We start from the raw sequence: 22,564 nt of genomic DNA, 5'->3' as shown, positions 1-22,564 counted from the left end.
AGTTAAATAAAGTAAACATTGATTTCTCTCTCACAAATATTCCAGGCAAGTGACACAGTACAAGGATTATTTTCCACACTGTCAGGGCCCCAAACTCTGCTCTCCTCACTAAGTAGCTTCCATATCATGGTAAAAGTGTCATGAGCACACTATGAAGACGCACACACGAGCTGTGTCCTTCCACGATGTCAGCTTTATTCAATCATAGAGCAAACTAAATCATAATTATAAATCAGGTTCAGATTTCAAATTCAATGACATTTCACCACGTGACTGAACCTGGCTTCTTTCAAAGCACACAGAGCAGAACACCAGACAAGCCACACAATAAATAAGATAACAGAAGTTAACAAACCAAACATAAAGTCAGTCTGTGGGCACACGGTTGAGATGAGGCCTCGGTCTGGTCTGGGTCAATTCTCGGCACTTACTGCTTCTTAAGTTTAAGCAGTGAAGGATCTAAGTTCTGTTCAGAGATTAACCGGGCAGGGCCTTTGGTGGCAGCTGCCTTTTTAAAGTGGTCAGACATAGAGGGGTCAGTGTCTGAAGAGTTTGAAGAGTCTGACAGTTTGCTGCAAACATTTTTCAGGGATTTAATGGATCTTGGGCCCCTACAGACCTCCTGTGCTTCTGCTTGTTATCAGCTCTGAGGTGTCAGCTGATGCTGGTCCCAGGGATATCTTGAGGGGCAGTACCTTTAACTGCTTGCGTCATTGCTTGACACAGGACCCTGCTTGACATGAGAGACTCCGTTTTGTTCTCTACGATAAGGAAGGCTAGCTTCTCCAGCTCTAGCTATTATATACAAATCCAGCCAGCAGGAAGAAGAAAAGGGCAGGAGAAGGGCATGCTCTCACTTGGGAATACCTTCCTAAGGTTTCACATTCCACTTCTGCCTCTGTACTGTTGGCCAGAACTTTGTTACATGTCCACTCTTTGCTGCAAGGGAGGTGAGGAAATATAGTCTTTATTCTCTGTGGCAAGTATCAATAAGATACACAATCCAGCAAGACAACAGAACAGTCATGTCTATATAGCTATTCAATATAGTTTTGAATACATAAAGCAAACATTTTTTCTTAAAGATTTTATATATTTATTTGAGAGAGAGGACATGAGCGGGGCGGGGGCTTGAAGGGCAGAGAGAGAGGAAGAAGCAGACTCCCCGCTGAGCAGGGAGCCTGATGCGGGACTCATCCCAGGACCCTGAGATCATGACCCGAGCTGAAGGCAGACACTTAACCGACTGAACCACCCAGATGCCCCTATAAAGCAAACATTTTAGAAATGCAAGAAGAGGGGCACCTGGGTGGCTCAGTTGGTTAAATGACTGCCTTCGGCTCAGGTCATGATCCTGGAGTCCCGGGATCGAGTCCCGCATCGGGCTCTCTGCTCAGCAGGGGGTCTGCTTCTCCCTCTGACCCTCTTCCCTCTCGTGCTCTCTGTCTCTCATTCTCTCTCTCTCAAATAAATAAATAAAATCTTAAAAAAAAAAAAAAGAAATGCAAGAAGAAACTTATAGACCTCCAGTAATCACTTATGTATTTCAACCATTTAGAAACTAACAGATCTAAGATAAACATAAGTAAAGATATAGAAGATTTAAATTACATAATTAATAAATTTGATTAGTCAGAGAGAGAACTTTGCAACAGATAACACATTTTTTTCAAATACTCTTGGAATATATAAAAGTTGACAATGTGCAGAACATAAAAAAGTTCAATAAAGTCCCAAGAATAGAAATGATGCAGACTATATTTTCTAAACACTATGCAAGGTGTTTAATCAGAAATTAACAAGAAGTTAGTTAACTACTTGGAGCATTAACAGTTTTCTGGGAGACAAGAAAAGTGGAAGGAAGCACTTAGGAAAACATACGGGTTGCTAAAGTCTTTATCTTTAAAAGTTGTAGATTTATGGAACTAGAAATAAAGACTTAAATATATTATTTAAAATTACAAAAGTAAGGCACCTGGGTAGCTCAATCGATTAAGCATCTGCCTTCAGCTCAGGTCATGATCCCAGGGTCCTGCAACCTGAGCCCTGCATCACGTTCCCTGCTCAGTGGGGAGTCTGCTTGTCCCTCTCCCTCTGCTGCTCCCCCTGCTTGTGCTCTCACGCTGTCAAATAAACAAAAAAATAAATAACAAAAATAACCAACATTATAACCAAAAGTAATAATACATCTATCAAACACTGAGAGGGGAAGAAAGAGTAAGTTGAACACTCCTGAGTCAACAGATAATTCTAAAATGCAAAAATCAAGAAAGAGAGGGCTAGGCATAGTATCTAGTATAATGGAGATAACCCTAAAAGCAAGTGAAAATAGAGCCAGTTAAAGAAGTTGCTTTAGGAGTGCCTGGGTGGCTCAGTCAGTTAAGTGTCAGACTCTTGATTTTGGCTCAGGCTGTGATCTCAGGGTCCTGAGATCCACTACCCCCTCCACCGCCCATGGCTCCGTGCTGAGGGTGGAGCCTGCTTAAGATTCTCTCTCTCTCCCTCTGCCCCCCCCGCCCCACCCCCAAAAAAAGGCTGCTTGAAGGAGAGGGAACTTGGTGACAGAAGAGGGGTGGGAAAAAAGACTGCTGATTTCCATTTTAAGCTCTTTCCTACTCTTAGACTTTTACAATGTGGAAATTAGTTGGGGAAAAATTTAAGTTTTCAATTAAAACAAAAGCTCCTTCCAAATAACTCATTAAAAAGGAGCTGTAGAAAGTTAAAAACTATTTAAAAGTTATGATGGGATGTCTGGGTGGCTCAGTTGGTTAAGCGTCTGACTCTTGGTTTCAGCTCAGGTCATGATCTCTGGGTCCTGGGATCAAGTCCTGTGATGGGCTCTGCGTTCAGCAGGGAGTCTGAATAAATAAATATTAAAAAAAATTAGTTATGATGAAACAATAATGAAAACACTCTTCAGAGGAAAAGTACAGTCCTAAATAGACTTATTAGAATATAAGAAAAATAAAAGAACCAATAATTTATCTCAATAAATTAGATAAAAATATAGCCATATAAACACAGGAAAGAAGCACTGATAAAAAAAATCAAAGTAGATATTAAACAGAAACAAAGAGCAACAAACATATGAAAGATGAAAAAGCTGATGACAGTTAAAGTATTCTAAGGTATTTGTCATTTTCTGAGAGAAAAGTAAATATATTAACTCTTCACTTTGTTAATATTTTAACAGTAACCATTAAAACAACAGTTACCTTTTTAAAAATTCAAGAGTAACCACGAAAAAAAAAGAATGTTTGATTTCTGTATAAAGAAAAGAGATAAGAAAAAAAGGGGGGTTTTTTGTTTTTATACTTTTTAACTTTTTTTTTCTGGCCTGCCTGCCTGAGGCCCCTGCTCTCAGTCTCAGGCCCTGGAGAGCGGATGCTGTCTTGTTATGTACAGGAGGACTTTTTTTTTTAAAAATCTTAGAGTTTCTATTTTTTTCTAGTAGTCCCCCTCCCCTAGCCCTCCATTTTTGAAAGGCAAAAGCCAATCAAGCCCCATTTGCCAAAAAAGAAAATTTTATCAGTCCAAAAGAGGGCAAGAAAGAAGTACAAAAGCAGCACAGAGAAAGCACACAATAAAATGATAGAAACATCTGAATATATTAGTAATAAATAATTATTGATGGATCAAACTTGCCTATTAACATAAATGAAATGCCAGGCTTGATTTTTTTTAATTTATTACAGTTATTTCTAGGAGACATACCAAATACTTAAAAATATTAGAAAGAAAAAAAAAAGGAAAAACAGAGAAAAAGATACACATGACAAATACTAACAAAAAAGAAAACTGATGTAGCTGTATTAATCAGTCCACATCAGTTCAAGGGGGAAAAAAAAGTATTACTATAAGTAAAGAAGATCATGATTTAAAAAAAAAAAATTCAATTCACCAAGAAGATATAACACTAAACATGTTGCATTTAATAAGATCACTTCAAAATATAAATGATAATAGTATTTGAAGAAAATATAGGAAGTTATTTTCCTACTCAGAGTATCTATATTTGAGTTTCCTCAAAAGCAGTCCCTAAACTACAAAATATTGTTGGAAGAAAATAAAGAAGATCTAAGTAAATGGAAAGACATCCCATTTCATGGATCAGAAGACTTAATATTAAGTCTTAATTAATTCAGTTTAGTTAAAATGGCACTGTTCCCTGTTATGGACTGAACTGTGGCTTCCCAAAATTCACATGTTGAATTCTAATCCCCAGCACCTCAGAATGTGACTGTATTTGGAGGCAGGGCCTCTAAAGAGGTAATTAAAGTAAATAAGGTCATATGAAGGGGCCCTAATCCAAGATGACTAGTGTCCTTATAAAAAGAGATTAGGACACAAACATGTATGAGAGAAAACCATGTGAAGATACAAGAAGATGGTCATCCATAAGCTAAGAAAGAGGTCTGGAACAGATTCTTCCCTCCTGGTCCCCAGAAGAAAACAACCCTGCTGACACCTTGTGATCTTGAATTTCTATCCTCCAGAACTATAGGAAATTAATTTCTGTTGTTCACACCACCAGTCTCTGGGATTTGTTATGGTCACCTTGGCAGACTACAAATTGACCTACAGATTCAATGCAATCTCCAACAAAATTCCATCTGGCTTCTCGGCATAAATTGACAAGCTGATCCTAAAATTCCTATTGAAATTCAAGGGACCCAGAATCTTGAAAAAGAGTAAAATTGAAGATTCCTATTTCCCAGTTTCAAAACTTACTACAAAGCAACAATCAGACAACATGGCACACACATAAGGACAGATATAAAAATCAACAGAATAGAACTGAGAGTCCAGAAATAAACCCTCACATCTATAGTCAATTGAATTTTGACAAGGATGCCAAGAAAATTCAATGGGGAAAAAAATGATCTTTTCAACAAATGGTGTTGAGACAACTGGATAACCACATGCAAAATAATGAATTTGGATCCTTACCTCAAACCATACATAAACTGACTCAATAAAGACCTACACATAAGAGCTAAAATTACAGCACTCCTAGAGGAAAATACAGGAGTAGGGGCACCTGGATGGCTCAGTTGGTGGAGCATGCAACGCTTGATCTCGGGGTCACAAGTTCAAGCCTCACACTGGGCATGGAGCTTACTTAAAAAAAACAAAGACAAAAGAAGCCTAGGGCGCCTGGGTGGCTCAGTTGGTTAAGCGACTGCCTTCGGCTCAGGTCATGATCCTGGAGTCCCGGGATCGAGTCCCGCATCGGGCTCCCTGCTCAGCAGGGAGTCTGCTTCTCCCTCTGACCTTCCTCCTTCTCATGCTCTCTGTCTCTCATTCTCTCTCTCAAATAAATAAATAAAATCTTAAAAAAAAAAAAAAGAAGCCTAAAAACTTCTATGTATCACAGGATACCATTAAAAAATATAGGGGCACCTGGCTGGCTCAAGTCAGTAGAGCATAGGACTCTTAATCTCAGGGTTGTGAGCTCAAGCCCCACATTGGGTATGGAGCCTATTTTAAAAAAAAATTAAAAATTAAAAAAATAATAAAAGGACAACTCACAGAATGGGAGAAAATATTTGTCAATCACATATTTGATAAGGGACTTATATGTAAATATATAAATAACTCTTTTGACTCAATAATAAAAAGACAGCCCAACTTAAAAAAATAGGACAAGGATCTAAATAGACATTTCTCCAAAGACATACAACGGTCAATAAGCACAAGAAAAGATGCTCAACATCATTAGCCACCAAGGAAATGCGAATCAAAACTACAAAGAGACTATTACTAGGATGTCTATAATGAGAAAGACAGATAATAACGAGTGTTGGCAAGGATGTGGATTAATTGCAACTCTCATACACTGCTGTGGGATTTCAAATGCGACTTCGAAAAATGGTCTGGCAGCTCCTCGAAAGGTTTAACATAGATTTGCCATACGACCCATCAATTCTATTCCTGTATATACAGAAAAATGAAAACATAGGTCTGCAAGTTGCAGAACAGTGGATTAGTATGTTTACACTCCCATATGCTTACATACTGCAAACATACAGGAAAAAAATCAAGATGTATGCAACCACCTTTGAGGGAAAAGGGGAACTGGAAAGAGAAGAGATTCTATCATTTCACATTTTAAACTTTTCAGAACTGCTTACATCTGTTTCAAAAAATATGTATTTTTTTCTCTAAAAAAGAATATCTTTATTTTGGTTTTTCTTATAAGAGCAGTTTAGAAAGCCATATGCAAACCTAGGGCAACTATCTGGAGACCATGAGAAATGAAACACATGGGCCCAGTCTCTGGCGATTATGAAATCAAACCTTACGCTTCGCTTCACATACTCTTAAGACTTCACATACACTATATGTTTGATCCTCTATGAGAGACTTTTACTATGTTACAAACAAGAACTCTGAGACCCAGAGAAATAAAAAACTTGTTGGAAGGCTACAAAACTAGTTAATAAAGTCAGAGCTAGGACTCTGATTACACCTCACCACAATGCTGCTGTTACCTTTGAGTTCCATATTTGGAGTTAGTCAAGGCTCTAATTAGATAACTTCAGTGGCTTAATATTCTCCAAGCCTCAAGATCCTCCTCAGCGATATTCTAAAAATACTCCCATTGTTTTGTGAATATGTTGAATTTTGTATGTAAAGCATTTGGATATTGATAAAGAGTAGCTATTACTGTTGTATGTATAAATAAAACACTGGGCATCTCTGAACATTATATCGATATTGCTTCTAGGGTCCCATTCAAAAGGTTGACTTTTAGTGTCTACTAAGGCTGAACATATGCATTCCTTATCATACAGCAATTCCACTCTCAGGTATATACCCCACTGAAATGCACATGTATGTTCATCAAAAAATAGGTTCTTGAATGTTCATAGCACCAAATAGTCCCAATCTGAGAACTACCAACTGTCCATTGGTAGTAAAGTTGACAAACACTTGTCCTATCACAAAATGGAACCTCTTAGAAGTGATAATAAAAGATGTACAACTACACCCAACAATAGACATGAATCTCATAAACACTGTTGAAAGCAGAAAGACACTAAAAACGACGCACCGAAGGATTCATTCCCATAAAATAACTCATTTTGTTGGAATAGGATAGAGTACCTTTGGGGACAAGGGAAATGCCTGGAGCAGGAATGAGGATGGCTGCTGGAGTGCTGGTAATGAGGGTTCTGGATTCCTGTGCTTAGTTACACAGGTATGCTATGTTCCGATTGTAAAAATTCATTGGACTGTACGCTTAGGGTTTGCACGCTTTTTGTACGTTATAATTCACTAAAAGTTAAAAAAAAAAAAGTTACCCTTTTCCACGGAGGGCCTGGGATTCTTGGAATTCTGCCTAAACTCATTCAGTTCTGGTCTCAACACGAATCGATTACCCAACTTTCACTCCAACAACTGAGAACGGCCGGAGGGGGAGAAGCGTTTCGGAGGAGGGTTCAGCACCACACCCCGTTTTCAGGACGCTCCGTGCGCCCCCCACCCCCTACCCCCCGGGCTGGGAGAACAACCTGCTGCTGCTTTTAACTCAGGCGAGTCCCGGGTGCGCAGGCCACGGGTCTGCAGCGCCCAGACGCCTCCTGACGCGGCTCCGCCACCCACCGTTCCTGCGCCAGGGGACGCCTGACCCCGTCGGGCCTGCGAAGCGCACTCCGCCGCCTGGGCCGGACTTCGGCCGGTCGCGACCTGCGGCTTCCCTGCTCCAGGTCCAGAGGGCAGCCGCGTGCAGCCGGGATGGTGACGGTTATCCTGCAGCCCGCGGGCCGCTGCAGCTGGGACGAGCCCGTGCGCATCGCCGTGCGCGGCCTGGCCCCGCGACAGCCCGTCACGCTGCGCGCGTCCCTGCGCGACGAGAAGGGCGCGCTCTTCCGGGCCCACGCGCGGTACCAAGCCGACGCCGGCGGTCTCCTGGACCTGGCGCGCGCGCCCGCGCTGGGCGGCAGCTTCACGGGGCTCGAGCCCATGGGGCTGCTCTGGGCCCTGGAGCCCGAGAAACCCCTGGTGCGGTTGGTGAAGCGGGACGTGCAGACGCCCTTCGCCGTGGAGCTGGAGGTGCTCGACGGCCACGAGCCGGACGCCGGGCGCGTCCTGGGCCGGGCGGTGCACGAGCGCGACTTCCTGCGGCCGGGCGTGCGGCGGGAGCCGGTGCGCGCGGGCCGGGTGCGCGCCACGCTCTTCCTGCCCCCTGGTGAGTGTGGGCTGCTGGGGGCGCGCGGCTGGGTGCCGTGGCGGCCAGGGGTTTCCGGTACTACTGCAGGCAGAGTTTAGCTCATCCGTTAGGACAGAGAAGATGACAATGACGAAGCCAGTAGCCAAACAACCAAAATGGAGTATTTTGATGTGTTGGGCTCTGTGTTATGCGTTTTGCTTGTATTATCTCATTTAATCTCCATAATATCTCAATGAGGTGAGTACTGTTATTCGGCAGGTTAAAATAAAAAGGGTCAGGATGGGTAGGTATGTGGTCCACTTTGTTTTAATAACTACTTTATAGATCTCATCAGCCCTATCAATCAAGGAAGCTGTTGCCATGTCACCCTTCTGTAGCGCCCTGGGTACACTGGGTCTCTTCTCCACTTCTTCATGCCCTTCTGTACCACAGATCACACTTTAGATTCTACTGGTTTTCTCACCTGAAGCCATCTCTGGATATTTTTCTTTCCTATCTCTAAATAGACATCTGAAATATCAATAGACACACACACAAAGCCAAGGGTCAATGCAACACAACATAAAGCTTTATTTCAAGATTCTTAATTTTATGTCCAATCCCCTAACAGAACACTATGAATGAACACTGTCTAAAACATGAAATTCCTCCTTTCATGATGTAGTCAGTAATGAAAGACTTTGTTACTCAAGTTAGCCCTTGATAACTAAAGATTCTTAGAACCTTGTAGATAATTTATAGAATCATATGGAGGATAAACTCATTAATGAGAAGGTACCTTGTAGATTTTCCTTACAAGGTATTTGTATTCCTTTTGCATAATAACTCAGCGAGCTGTGTTTTTTTCTCTTTGATTCATAGGAACCCACTAAAGAGATCTCTAAAAGGAAAGCAAATTTTTTAAATTGTATAATGCCTTTCCTTTATATTCTCTTCTTTAGGACCTGGACCTTTCCCGGGGATCATTGACATCTTTGGAATTGGAGGGGGCCTCATGGAATATCGAGCCAGCCTTTTGGCTGGTCATGGCTTTGCCACGTTGGCTCTAGCTTATTATAACTTTGAAGATCTCCCCAAGGAAATTGATGGCATACACCTGGACTACTTTGAAGAAGCCCTGTGCTACATGCTTCAACACTCCAAGGTTCTCCTAATGTCCTTTATTGTATCATTCTCTCTAGAAATACATCCAGGGAGGGTGTCACTTTGCACTCACCTGTGTCAGGTGCCCTGTTGCTGCTCAACTCTTCTTTCACAGAAATATCTTTTGGAGACTTCCTTAGCTTTAGGTGCCTATTTACACTTTCTCTGTCAGATGACTTAGTAAGACAGGATTAATTGTAAAAATCCATGTGAAGTTTTATTTAAAGGTATTATTCAGGAATTTGCATTTGTTATGCAAAATGAGTTTCTAATTTTTAGTTTTAACATTTTTTAAAAAAAGATTGATTTATTCATTAGAGAGAGAGCATGAGCAAAGGGAAGAGTCAGAGGGAGAAGGAGAAGCAGACTCCCCACTGAGCAGGGAGCCTGATCCCAGGACCCTGAGATCATTACCAGAGCTGAAGGCAGAGGCTTAACCGATGGAGCCACCCAGGCGCCCCTATATGCTTTCTTTATTTAAGTTTTTAATTTTAATTCCAGTATAGTTAACATACAGTGTTATATTTCAGGTGTACAATAAAGGGATTCAACAGCTCATCACAAGTGCATTCCTTAATCCCCATCACCTATTTAACCCATCCCCCTATCCACCTCCCCTCTGGTAACCATCAGTTTGTTCTCTGTAGTTAAGAGTCTGCTTCTTGATTTCTCTCTTTTTTTTTTCCCTTTCTTTATTTGTTTTGTTTCTTAAATTCCACATATGAGTGAAATCATGGTATTTGTCTTTCTCTGACTAACTTATTTCACTTAGCCTTATACTCTCTAGTTCTATCCATCTTGTTGCAAATGGCAAGATTTCATTCTTTTTTATGGCTGAATAATATTCCATTGTGTATATATATATACATCACATCTTTATCCATTCATCTATTGATGCACACGTAGGCTGCTTCCATATCTTGGCTATTGTAAATAATGCTGCAATACCCATGGGGGGCATGTATCCCTTTGAATTAGTGTTTTTGTATTTTGGGATAAATACCCAGTAGTGTGATTACTGGATTGTAGGGTAGCTCTATTTTTAACTTTTTGAGGAACCTCTATACTGTTTTTCACAGTGGCTGCACCAGGTTGCATTCCCACCGACAGTACATGGGTGTTCCTTTTTCTCCACATCCTCGCCAACACTTGTTTCTTGTGTTGTTGATTTTAGCCATTCTGATGGGTATGAGGCCAGTGGTTTCCGGTACTACTGCAGGCAGATAAGAGGCATCTCTTATCCTGGGACTGAGCCACCCAGGTGCCCCCCAAAAAAGTGTTTTAATAGGTAATACCTTTATTTTTTTTTAAAGTAATCTCTGCCCAGTGTATCTCTTTGTAGTTTTGATTTGCATTTCCCTGATGATGAGTAATGTTGAACATTTTTTTTTTAGATTTTTTTAAAAATTTGAGAGAAAGTGCACACAAGAGTGAATATGAGCAGGGGGAGGGGCAGAGGGAGAGGGAGAAGCAGACTCCCCTCTGAGCAGGGAGCCTGATGCAGGGCTTGATCCCGGGACCCTGAGATCATGACCTGAGCCAAAATCAAGAGTTGGACACTTAACCCACTGAACCACCCAGGTGCCTTGGGTGTTGAGTTTTATAAATTCTTTCTAAATTTTGGATACTAACCCTTTATCAGATATGTGATTTGCAAATGTCTTTTTCCATTCCTTAGGTTGTCTTTTAGTTTTGTTGATTGTTTACTTTTCTGTGCAGACTCTTTCTAATTTTTTAATCTTTAATTTTCTGATATCAGTGTGTTCTTAGATTTTGATCAGAACTTGCCCACATATTTCAGAAGCTAAGAACTACTTAATTTGACTCTGAAGTCTTACTTTGTTTCTATAAAGTTAATCATTTGCCAGTATATATAGATGGGGTCTGGTGAGTCATTCACTTAGAACAGAACTTGGTTCCACAGAGTTAGATACCTTGGCACAGTGAGACTTAGATCATGTCCACCTAAATGAGGACCTGAACTTGACAGGCTCCGTGACTCAGCATTCTCTAGTGGATGATAGTCTGGAACATTTGTAATCAATACCCAGACTTGCCAGTGAGTTGACAATTCATTTGCCATGTGTTCACCCAGATATTTTTTATGTGGGAAGAAACTCCTGTCAGCTGAGGTTGATACTCTTGTGGCCAACTCACAAAGTTAGCATTTCTAGTTATGTTAAAAAAAAGTGTTTTGTTTATTTATTTATTTTTAAGATTTTGTTTATTTGACAGAGAGAGACACAGCGAGAGAGGGAACACAAGCAGGGGGAGTGGGAGAGGGAGAAGCAGGCTTCCCACGGAGCAGGGAGCCTGATGCGGGGCTCGATCCCAGGACTCTGGGATCATGACCTGAGCCGAAGGCAGACACTCAACCGACTGAGCCACCCACGTGCCCCCCAAAAAAGTGTTTTAATAGGTAATACCTTTATTTTTTTTAAAGTAATCTCTGCCCAGTGTAGGGCTCGAATTCACAATCCTAAGATTGAGTCATACGTGCTACCAACTGAGCCAGCCAGGAGCCCCATTTTATTTTTTTTCTGTCAGCCTCTAAAGGCACAGCTACTTCCGAGCCCCCATCTTCCCTCTACCCTCAGCTTAACTCAGACCCAAAGTATCAACACTCACTAGGTGAATTGATGTTGATGGAAAATATTGCCATCATTGTAGAACATTTTTCTATGAGGTACGTTCTTGACTCTTCTTTCTTCTTTTTTTCCAGGTAAAGGGCCCAGGCATTGGGCTTCTGGGCATTTCTTTAGGGGCTGATATTTGTCTTTCCATGGCCTCATTTTTGAAGAACATCTCAGCCACAGTTTCCATCAATGGATCTGGGTTCAGTGGAAACAGAGCCATATACTACAAGCAGACTTGCATCCCATCATTGGGCCATGATTTTAGGAGAATCAAGGTAGCTTTCTCAGGCCTCCTGGACATTGTGGATATTCGGAATGATATTGTAGGAGGACATGAGAACCCCAGCATGATTCCAATAGAGAAGGCCCAGGGGCCCATCCTCTTCATTGTTGGTCAGGATGACCATAACTGGAGGAGTGAGTTATATGCCCAAATAGCCTCCAAACGGTTACAGGCCCATGGAAAGGAAAAACCCCAGATCATCTCTTATCCTGGGACTGGGCATTTTATTGAGCCTCCTTACTTCCCCCTATGCCCAGCTTCTGTGCAGACATTAGTGAACAAACCTGTAATCTGGGGTGGGGAGCCCAGGGCTCATTCTAAGGCTCAGGAAGATGCTTGGAAACAAATTCTAACCTTTTTCTGCAAACATCTTGGAGGTACCCAGAATACAGCTTCCCCTAAATTGTAATGTGTTGGTCTGTTACTGACATGAGAAATTCGAGGTCAGATTCTGGTATTTAATAATCATATGTGAATCAGTTGTCCCCTGGATAATGTTAAATTCATGTCATGGATATTAATGATGTATTTTAGGTAACATTTTTAATACATTATGTTTTCATTAGTTTTACTAATGTAACACATGCCTATTGTAGAAGATTCAATTAGAGGTATACAACACAAAAAGTAAAAAGCATCCCCTCTGTTAAAATTTGTATTTTCTTCTAGATTTTTTTTACTTAACACTTTGAGCCATGGATGAAATTTAAAGTTGAACAAATACTAGGTCACTTTTTTTTTTTTTTTAATCACTGTGGGAGAATTGCCATCCAATGTTTGTTACTGGTTCAAATACTGGTAGCAGGGTAGAAATTTCATTGGCCAAACCTACAGAGAGGTGTTGGTATAAGGAAGCCAGGCTGACCTTTTCCTCATGGAGATCAGAGAAGAATCCTTTGGGAGGAGGAGTTGGGGTAAAGATGGGGAGCATCTCTAGAATAGGTAAGTCTAAACTCTGTTTCAAGGATGAATGACTATGACTTATTTTCCTGCTTCCTTGGCTTTAAGAATAGACTTTGGAAAATCATAGTGTGACATTCTTAGAGGCCTCATTCCTCATTTTCTTTGAGGGCTGCAAAGCATTGCATAAGAGTATCTGAAGAGATAATAGTTGAGAATTGTTTCAAAACTGACAAAGACATCAAGCCACATATTCAAGGAGCACTATGTCTTAGCTTGGGCTGCTATAACAAAATACCATAGACTGGTTGACTGAAACAACAGACATTTATTTTTTTCTGGAGGCTGGGAAGTCCAAGATCAAGATTCCAGCAGATTTAGTTCCTGGTAATGGCCTTTTTCTGGCTTACAGATGGCTGCTTTCTCCCCATGTCCTCCTGTGGCAAAGAAAGAGAGCTCTGGTTTCTCTTCCTCTTTTTATTAGGGCACTAATTCCATCATGGGGGGCCTCACTCTCATGCCCTCATTTAAACCTAATAACATCCCCAAGGCCCCAGCTTCAAATGCCACCACATTGTGGGTTGGGATTTCAAAATAACGAATTTTGAGGTGACACATTCGGTTCATAACAACTCTAAACTTCAGACAAGTATAAACAATGCCATACTTACCACAGAAAAATCATTTGTGGCAGTTTTATAACATAGCCATAAACCTTTGACATTTCTCCCACCCAGAGGTGGGAGATCTATACTCTTCTCTCAAATCTGGATGTGCTTCTGTTTCAATCAGTTGTGTGGAGCATAACTGGTACTATGTAACTTCAGAGGCTAGATCATAAAAGGCTATGAAGATCCCACCTTTTCTGCTGGGAACACTTGCTCTTGGAGCCCTGAGCCACCTTTAGGAGTTTGACTACTTTGAGCCTGTGACAATGTTAGGAAGCCAAAAATACATGGAGAGGCCAACTGTAGACATTCCCTGTGATTGTCCCAGTGAAGCCCAGCCTTCGAGTTATTTCCACCCAGGTACCAGATATGTGAGTGAAAAACCTCCACATGATTCTAACTCCTAAGCCATTTAAAATTGAAGCCAACAAAGGCTTTGATTATCTGAAGCAGAGAAGAATTGTACCTGTCAAGCCCTGTCCAAATTGTGTATTTGTGAGCAAAATGATTATTTCATGTGACAATGTTTTGGGGTATGTTTCAGTTCGCTGTTGCTATGTAACAACTACCTCAAAAACATGGTGGCTTAAAACAGTAACCATTTGGGGTGCCTGGGTGTCTCAGTCACTTGAGCGTTTCATTCTTGATTTTGGCTCAAGTCATGATCTCAGGGTTGTGTGATCAAGCCCAATATCGGACTCTACCAAGCATGGAAACTACTTAACATTCTGTCTCCCTCTCCCTCTGCCTGTCCCCAGTGTGCTTGCATACACTCTCGAAAAAAAAGGGGGGGGAAATAGTAACCATTTATTTTTCTCACTTACATGGCAGGGAGGTTGGTAGTGGCCATCATCTGGGAATTCAGACAGTCCTATGGGTTAGGAGGGTCTCCCAATATCTCTACACATGGGTTTTTTCACTGGCTACTTGGGCTTGGATCCAAGAGTGAGCATCCCAAAAGAGCAAGGCAAAATTGCATGGCATTCTTCTGACCTAGTCTTGGAAGCTACATAGCATCACTCTTGCCATACTCTAGTGGTCAAGGCAGTCCCAAAACCCCACCCAAGTTAAAGGAGAACATAGAGTCCACCTCTTAAAAGGAGAGTGGCAAGGTTCTAGAAGAATATAGGATGGGAAACATTGTAATCATTTTTTGAAAATCTGCCTTCTGTCCACAATGGTTCACATTCCTCCCATAGTTAGAATACACCCGTCCCTCTTTCAAGGCTCCTCAAAAATCTCATTCCATTCTAGTGTCATGCTCAGGCTCAAGGTCTAAGATTGCATCATCTATATCACATCTAGGTACAGATGAGGCTCCTCGGGTATAGCTCCTTAGGTATAGCTCCTCGAGTATCATTTTCAAAGTGAAAACCTGTGAACTAAAGAAACAACTACACACACACACACAGAATACAACGGTGGGATAGGTATAAGATAACTCTTACATTCTTGTTCAAAAATGGGGGAAGTGGGGGTGCCCAGGTGGCTCAGTCATTAAGTGTCTGCCTTCAGCTCAGGTCATGATCCCAGGGTCCTGGGATTGAGCCACACATCGGGCTCTCTGCTCCGCGGGAAGCCTGCTTCTCCCTCTCCCACTGCTTGTGTTCCCTCTCTTGCTGTGTCTCTGTCAAATAATAAAATCTTAAAAAAAAAAAATGGGGGAGAAAAAAAAATGGGGGATATGGGAGGCACACAACAGTCACTGGCCCCTAGCAATTCTGAAATCCAGCTGAGAAGATTTTGCCAATTCTGTGGTGCCCATACACTCTCTGTAAGTTGTTCTCTGTAGCTCTTGGTTCTGCCCTCGGAGTTAAAACCTTTATTTTCCATAAAAAAAAAAAAACTGAGTAACAACAAAACCTCCTCCGTCCGCTTCCTAGACGACAAAGATCAGGAGTCCAAAGTTCTTTTCTTCTCTGCACTCTTTCTATTTTAGTTCAAATTTGTACTGCTACCAGAACAATTCTCTTAAGAACTATGTGGGTTTTCTAAAAACCTTAGTGAGGTTCACTTTATTAGATAAAACACACCACTATAAATCTATTTGAGGCAAGAAGTTCTCTACCTGGGGCTCCCTGTGAGTATGCGGAGGGTAATACCCTTAAGATTCTTAGAATCTATTATTTAATAGATAGGATCTGCTGGGGACACCTTAAAATCTTCAGAGGGCCTTCTCTCAGTCTGAAATGTTCTATGAAGCACTACCTCAAATCTTTCTGAGGTCTTTACAAAGTATCCCCCATAGACCCACTCTGGATTTGACTTTGGTCTGAGGTCCTGTCTTAATTAAAGACTAATTTACCATACGGGGAGGCTGGGAAAGAGAAATAGTATTATTGTCAAACTTGGCAAGTCCTGGTTCCTTCACATGTAACAGTACATTCTTTTAATTCTTTCTCTTGCACTTTATCATAGGCAGCAGAAGCCAGATGGCACGATCAGTACTCTGCTGGGAAATCCCCTCAGCCAGATTATTGAATTCATTTAGGTATATTTTCCATTTTTCACATGACTGCCAAGTGTCAGTGTTGCCTTCAGCTTCCAGTAAGTTTTTACTGCTTTCCTTTAGGCCCTCAATAATAGCCTCCATGGGGTCCTTTAGGCTTTCACTAACAGTCTCCTTGAAGCCCTTCCAGCTTCCACCTGCCACCTAGTCCTAAAGGCAACTGTGATTCCTGTGTAAATGGGCAGGTCCAGGGATTGCTTGAGTTTTCTCATAGCATGGTATCTGACTTTCAAGAATGAATGTCCCAAGAAAGGATGGCAGAAATACATGGTATTTTTTATGACCTAGCTCTGGAAGTCACATAGCATCACTTCAACTGTACTCCATTGTTCGAGGGTAAACACAAAGCCGTCAGGTGCAAGGAAAGTGGCTACAGACTCTTAATCTCCTGATAAGGGAATTGCAAGATTCCTAGAAGAGCATCTGAGATGGGAGTTGTTTTTGCAGTGATCTTGGCAATCTGTCCACGGAATTGTTTGTTATGTAGGAACACTGCTGAAAAGAAAGCTAAAGATTAAAAAAACCTTACTAGCAACCACAGAAAAAAGACAACCTTCAAAGGAACAACAATAAATCTAACAACTGACTTAAAAACAGCAATAATGGAAACGGCAAACCACTGGAATGATACCTTCAAAGTGTTGACAGAAAATATGTGACAACCTAGAAGCCTATACTAGCAAAAGAGATACTTAAATATGAAAGCATTTATTTTTCATAAAGGTTATTGAAAAAAATGAATGAAATCAGAATAAAGTCATTTTCAGAGAAATATAAATTGAGATAATGTAGCATATCTGCAATAAAGGAAAAACTAAAGAGTATTCTTCAAGCACAAGGAAAATGATTCCAGGGGAGACCACATAGATGAAGGAAGAAATGGAATATAATGAAGAGGTTAAATATGTAGAGAAATCTAAATAAAATTTTTTTAAAGATTTTATTTATTTGAGAGAGAGAGCGCACAAGTGGGAGTGGGCGGAGAGAGGGAGAAGTAGGCTCCTCACTTAGCAGGGAGCCCAACAAAGGGCTCAATCCCAGGACCCCAGGATCGTGACCTGAACCAAAGGCACTCTTAACCAACTGAGCCACCCAGGTGCCCCAATAAATATTTACAAATAATATACTATGGAGTTTAAAATACACATAGATTAAATTTCATATGTAGGAAGGAAATGAGTGGAAATGTTCTAAGATCACTGCATTTTTCACAAGGTGGTAAAAATACTAATTTTTATTTAATGTTAATAAATCAAGAGTTATTACCATAAGCTAATACAGGAGGTAAATGGAATAATTTTTATATAAAGTTTTTATTATTTAGAGAGAGAGAACACACATGAGTGGTGGAGGGGCAGAGGGAAAAGGAGAGATTCTCAACCAGACTCCATGCTGAGCACAGAGCCCCATGCAGGGCTTGATCCCACAACCCTGAGATCATGACCTGAGCTAAAATCAAGAGTCGGCCGCTTAACCAACTGAGCCACCCAGGCCATCCGGAATAATTTTTAAAAAGCTAAAAGAAGATAAAAAATATAGAATAAGCAGGTAGAAAATAAATAATAATTTAAACTCAAACAGATCAGTAATTACATTAAGTGTAAATGGACTATACATTCCAGTAAAGAACAAAATATCAGGTTGATTTTCCTAGTATGTTCAATTTTCTGCTCTAAAAAATGGGTTTAGATCATATATAGTATTGATTTCCTGTCAGAGAGTAAGAGATGGACACCTTAACCTCAAGTCAGAGTAGGTATATGTATAGGGTATAAAGTAAAGGTATAAAATAACAGAATTATGACAGTTAAACCTTGTTCTAAGAATTTGTCATCAATGAATAATGAAATAAAATCTTACTGAGGGGCGCCTGGGTGGCTCAGTTGGTTAAGTGACTGCCTTCAGCTCAGGTCATGATCCTGGAGTCCCTGGATCAAGTCCCGCATCGGGCTCCCTGCTCAGCGGGGAGTCTGCTTCTCCCTCTGATCCTCCCCCATCTCGTGATCTCTCTCTCTCTCAAATAAATAAATAAATAAAATCTTAAAAAAAAAATCTTACTGAGAATTAAAGTCAGTTTAACCAATCTGTTTAAACTCTATCTCCTATGTATATTCAAAATGGATTCATATTAGGTATTAATTATATAGCATCTACTTTTTCAAGGTGAAATAAACCTGCTGAGTACCTTGTTGAAAGGAACTCCAAAAGAAACAGAAAAGCTTTTATTTTCTGTTGTTGCCTTCAGTCATTCAACTTCACTCAACAAATATTTATTGAAAGCCTGCTACGTGGGATGCAATGTTCTAAGCTCCTGGCACAGATGAACAAAGATAACAAAGTCTTTGCTGTCAAGAGCATTTATTCTAGTTGGGTAGTGAGAAAATAAAATGATAAATGCTGTGAAGAATAAAAAAAATATTAGAGCATGATGAGAGAGGTGATTTTTTTTTTTTAAGATTTTTATTTATTTATTTGACAGAGAGAGAGATAGCGAGAGCAGGAACACAAGCAGGGGGAGTGGGAGAGGGAGAAGCAGGCTCCCCGCCGAGCAGGGAGCCCGATGTGGGACTCGATCCCAGGATCCTGGGATCATGACCTGAGCCAAAGGCAGACGCCCAGCGACTGAGCCACCCAGGCGCCCGAGAGAGGTGATATTTTAAATAGACTGGTTAAGGAAGTATTTGAATAGGTAGTCTTTGAGCAGAGTCCTGATTGGAGGATGAGGGAGTGGGTCAAACTTCAGGCTGAGGGAATTTAAATAGGCAATGCTTCTGAATAGTCATTTCCCCAAAGAAAATATACAAATTGCCAATAAGCACATGAGAAGATGCTCAGTATCATTAGGAAAATACAAATTAAAGCCACAATGAGGGGCGCCTGCGTGGCTCAGTCGGTTAAGCGTCCGCCTTCGGATCAGGTTATGATCTCAGGGTCCTGGGATCCAGCCCCGCATCGGGCTCTCTGCTCAGCTGCGAGTCGGCTTCTTCCTCTCCCTCTGTGATCTCTCTGGCTCTCACTCTCTCTCAAATAAATAAATAAACTCTTTAAAAAACAAAGCCACAGTGAGATACCACTTCTCACCACTAGAATTGCTATAATGAAAAAGACAGAGGGATAACTGGCTGGCTCAGTCGGTAGAGCATGTGACTCCTGACCTTGGGGTTGCGAGTTTGAGCCCCATGCTGGGCGTGGAGCCTACTTAAAAAAAAAAAAAAAAAGATAAAAACAAGTGTTGGTGAGGATGTGGAGAAACTGGGTACAGGGTTTCTTTTCGGGGTGATAAAATTGTTCTTGAATTAGTGGTGGTGGTGGTGGTGGTTGCACAACCTTGTGAATATACTAAAACCACTGAATTGTACACTTTAAATAAGTGAGTTGTATGGTATGTAAATTAAATCATACTACATAAAGATGTTTTTCTTTTAAGTAAAATACACTCATAAGATTTGCTTTCAGCTGAATAAAAACTTAAAGTAAATGTTTTATGTAAGATTCAAAAATTGGTAAAAGTAAAAAATACATTGTTTAAAGATACAAACATGGGGCACCTGGGTGGCTTAGTTGGTTAAGTGTCCAACTCTCAATTTCAGCTCAGGTCATGATCTCAGGGTGGTGACATCAAGCCCCATGTCAGGCTCTGCACTCAGTGGGGAGTCTGCTTGGAATTCTCTCTCTCCCCCTCCATCTGCCCTTCCCGCGGCATGCTCTCTCTCTCTCAAATAAATAAATCTTATTTTAAAAAAGTATCCATTAGCATTGCAATTCCTCTACATCTTCCCATTTTTTTAAATTTTATTTTTTTTAAAGTAATCTCTACACCCAAAATGCTCAAACTCACAACCCTGAGATCAAGAGTCACATGCTCTACTGACTGAGCCAACCAGGTGCCCCTACATCTTCCCATTTTACTTTAAGATTTTATTTTCAAGTAATCTCTACACCCCATGTGGGGCTCAAACTCACAACCCCGAGATTCAAGAGTTGCATGCTCTACCGATCAAGACAACCAGGCACCTGTCTTCCCATTTTAATCTTATAAATACATGAATGGGTGGTGCTCTTGATACAGAATGGTTCTCTTGTCTTATGATGCTGTTCTTTACTAACTTGTATATGTATATATATATTTATATTTATATATATACACACATATATATGATACAATATCTTGCCCATTACAATTATAATTTCAGACCTTTAAATTTTATTTTAAAAAATGTTTTCCAAGACTTAATGGATTTGAGAGAGAGAGAGAGAGCACGAGCAGGGGGAGGGGCAGAGGGAGAAGCAGCCTCCCCACTGAGCAGGGAGCCTGATGTGGCTCGATCTCAGAACCCTGGGATCATGACCCGAGCTAAAGGCAGACACTTAACCAACTGATCCACCCAGGTGCCCCGACACCATTAAACTTTAATCACATAAAGAGATGAGAAGGGACAACAGGGTTCTTCAGAAGGAGTGTCTCCCATATTATGCCATCCCTTCTAAGATCTTCACCGATCACAGAAATGCCAATCAGCGTCTATATATCTACCTCACTTCATGCTTAGAAAGAAATGAGAAGGCTTTGGTCTACTCTAAGGTGAACTAACTATATATAATCTGCATGAAAGTATCAATATTTTTTTTGGATTTTCTTCATAATCCCAGGATTCTGACTATAGCTTTTATTTGGTCTCAGGTATGGCCAAAGCCTGGAGCTATATGAGCTTTGGCATTGGTTAAAGTAAATATTACATAGTCACTGTGTATCCTAAGCCAATATTGATGTTTCTACTAGTTCCTAGTAATTCTTGCTGGAAGGTCCAAGTTTTTACATGTTGTTCTTGATGATTTGAGCATAAGACATTCCTCTAAGACCCAGCAAATGCCATTCAGTTTATCCAAGGATATTATCACCTCCTAGACAAGTTCAAGGTCCTATGGTAGAGATTCCAGATGTCCTAATTAGAGACCACACTCAAGATGTGAAGGACCACCAGTGGAAACAATGCTATGTAGTCTAAATCTATGTAGTCCACTGGGTAGGGCAGAATTAGTTTTTGCAGCTGGAGGAAACACTGACAGGACATTAGGCAGGAAAGATAATTCCAGTTAGCAGGACCTGAGTCTGACTGATTTTGACAATATTATAATAGAAAATTGTGATATTATAAGAGGAAAGTCTATCTGGGGAGAAGATTTGGACTTTAACGCTTAGGGTAAAAAGATGAGGGGATGAGAGCACTGTCTTCTGGCTGTTTTTCCTGGGCTTTCAAGAAATCAGAACAGGCAGGGAGCATTCAGCTGGTCTCTCCCCAGACCAGATTCTCTGACTTTTCTTCTCAGGATGTTGAAGGGCAAATTTATTTAGTCCTCCATAGATCACCACAAACTTACCCAGTAATAGAGGTAAAAGAAGAAGGTTTCCAAGGCCAATGAATAGACACACTATTGGGAAGAGACCCAATGACTCACCAGAAATCCAGCTCTCACTATAATATACAACCAGACTTCTGGAAAATCTATGTTGGCTACTAGGATCATAGGATAAGGGCAGAGGACATTCAGATTGACCAGACTGAATTGGGGGAGAGGGGGTCTCACAGTGAGCACTCTCCTCTGAATATAATGTTCCAAGAGTTAGATGCTGTTTCTGTGTTTGATGAGATTATGGAGATTACCATGATCCTTCATATGGGATGTTAGAGAACAACTGCAGTCTTGGAAAATTATAACAGAAGGAATCAGGAATGATGAAAGAGGCCATCTGAATCAGCCTGAGACAGGCTGCCCCAGTTGCCCAAATAATCTGCTTTTCACTAAAATGCAAAGAAACTGGCATTCCTATTTTCTCAAAAATTTACATCCTGCTCTTCCAAACAGTTAGAAGCAGAGCTATTGCAGGGCATGGATGGTGTTGGTGGTGAATAGCTGGAGAATTGGGCAAATAGAAAATGTATTTCTGTGGGGTGCCTGGCTGGCTCAGTAGGTAGAGCATGCAACTCTTGGGGTTGTAAGTTTGAGCCTGATGTTGGGTGTAGAGATTACTTAAAAATAAAATTCTTTAAGGGCAGCTGGCTGGCTTAGTCAGTTAAGCATCTGCCTTCAGCTCAGGTCATGATCCCAGGGTCCTGGGATCCAGTCCCACATCAGGCTCCCTGCTCAGGGGGGGAGTCTGCTTCTCCCTCTACCCCATACCCCTGCTCGTAATCTCTCTCTCTCATGCTCTATCTCTCTCTCAAATAAAAATCTTAAAAAAATAAGATC

General features: G+C 41.0%; 1 protein-coding gene, 1 long non-coding RNA gene and 1 other non-coding gene across 3 annotated transcripts; 1 reads left to right on the top strand and 2 right to left on the bottom strand.

The window, feature by feature from the left end:
- Window positions 1–173: 173 nt before the first annotated feature.
- On the bottom strand, window positions 174–2,016 carry LOC118002329. The gene is made up of 2 exons (XR_004677021.1): window positions 1,976–2,016; window positions 174–939 (listed from the first exon to the last, which is right to left on the bottom strand). It is a non-coding gene; the product is annotated as an uncharacterized LOC118002329 (long non-coding RNA).
- Window positions 2,017–7,713: 5,697 nt separating this feature from the next.
- Window positions 7,714–12,890, top strand: LOC118002328 (peroxisomal succinyl-coenzyme A thioesterase-like). The gene is made up of 3 exons (XM_034992696.1): window positions 7,714–8,194; window positions 9,118–9,320; window positions 12,042–12,890. Exons 1-3 carry the CDS (start codon window positions 7,741–7,743, stop codon window positions 12,645–12,647), a joined length of 1,263 nt encoding a protein of 420 aa, XP_034848587.1. The 5' UTR covers window positions 7,714–7,740; the 3' UTR covers window positions 12,648–12,890.
- Window positions 11,919–11,989, bottom strand: LOC118002754. Its single transcript, XR_004677142.1, has one exon. It is a non-coding gene; the product is annotated as a small nucleolar RNA SNORD56 (small nucleolar RNA).
- Window positions 12,891–22,564: the final 9,674 nt, after the last annotated feature.

This window comes from Mirounga leonina, unplaced genomic scaffold (genome assembly GCF_011800145.1).
Source record: "Mirounga leonina isolate KUSES-001 unplaced genomic scaffold, KU_Mleo_1.0 Mir_82, whole genome shotgun sequence".
NCBI classification, from domain to species: Eukaryota; Metazoa; Chordata; class Mammalia; order Carnivora; family Phocidae; genus Mirounga; species Mirounga leonina.
The sequence above is the reverse complement of the archived record's forward strand: the minus strand, read 5'-3'. Positions and strand labels throughout refer to the sequence as shown.

Excerpts from the sequence above, each read along its gene's own strand:
- LOC118002328 (XM_034992696.1), top strand. The coding sequence starts at position 7,741 with ATGGTGACGGTTATCCTGCAGCCCGCGGGCCGCTGCAGCTGGGACGAG. Across the intron at positions 8,195-9,117 it reads CACGCTCTTCCTGCCCCCTG|GACCTGGACCTTTCCCGGGG; the intron begins GTGAGTGTGGGC and ends TCTCTTCTTTAG. Across the intron at positions 9,321-12,041 it reads ACATGCTTCAACACTCCAAG|GTAAAGGGCCCAGGCATTGG; the intron begins GTTCTCCTAATG and ends CTTTTTTTCCAG.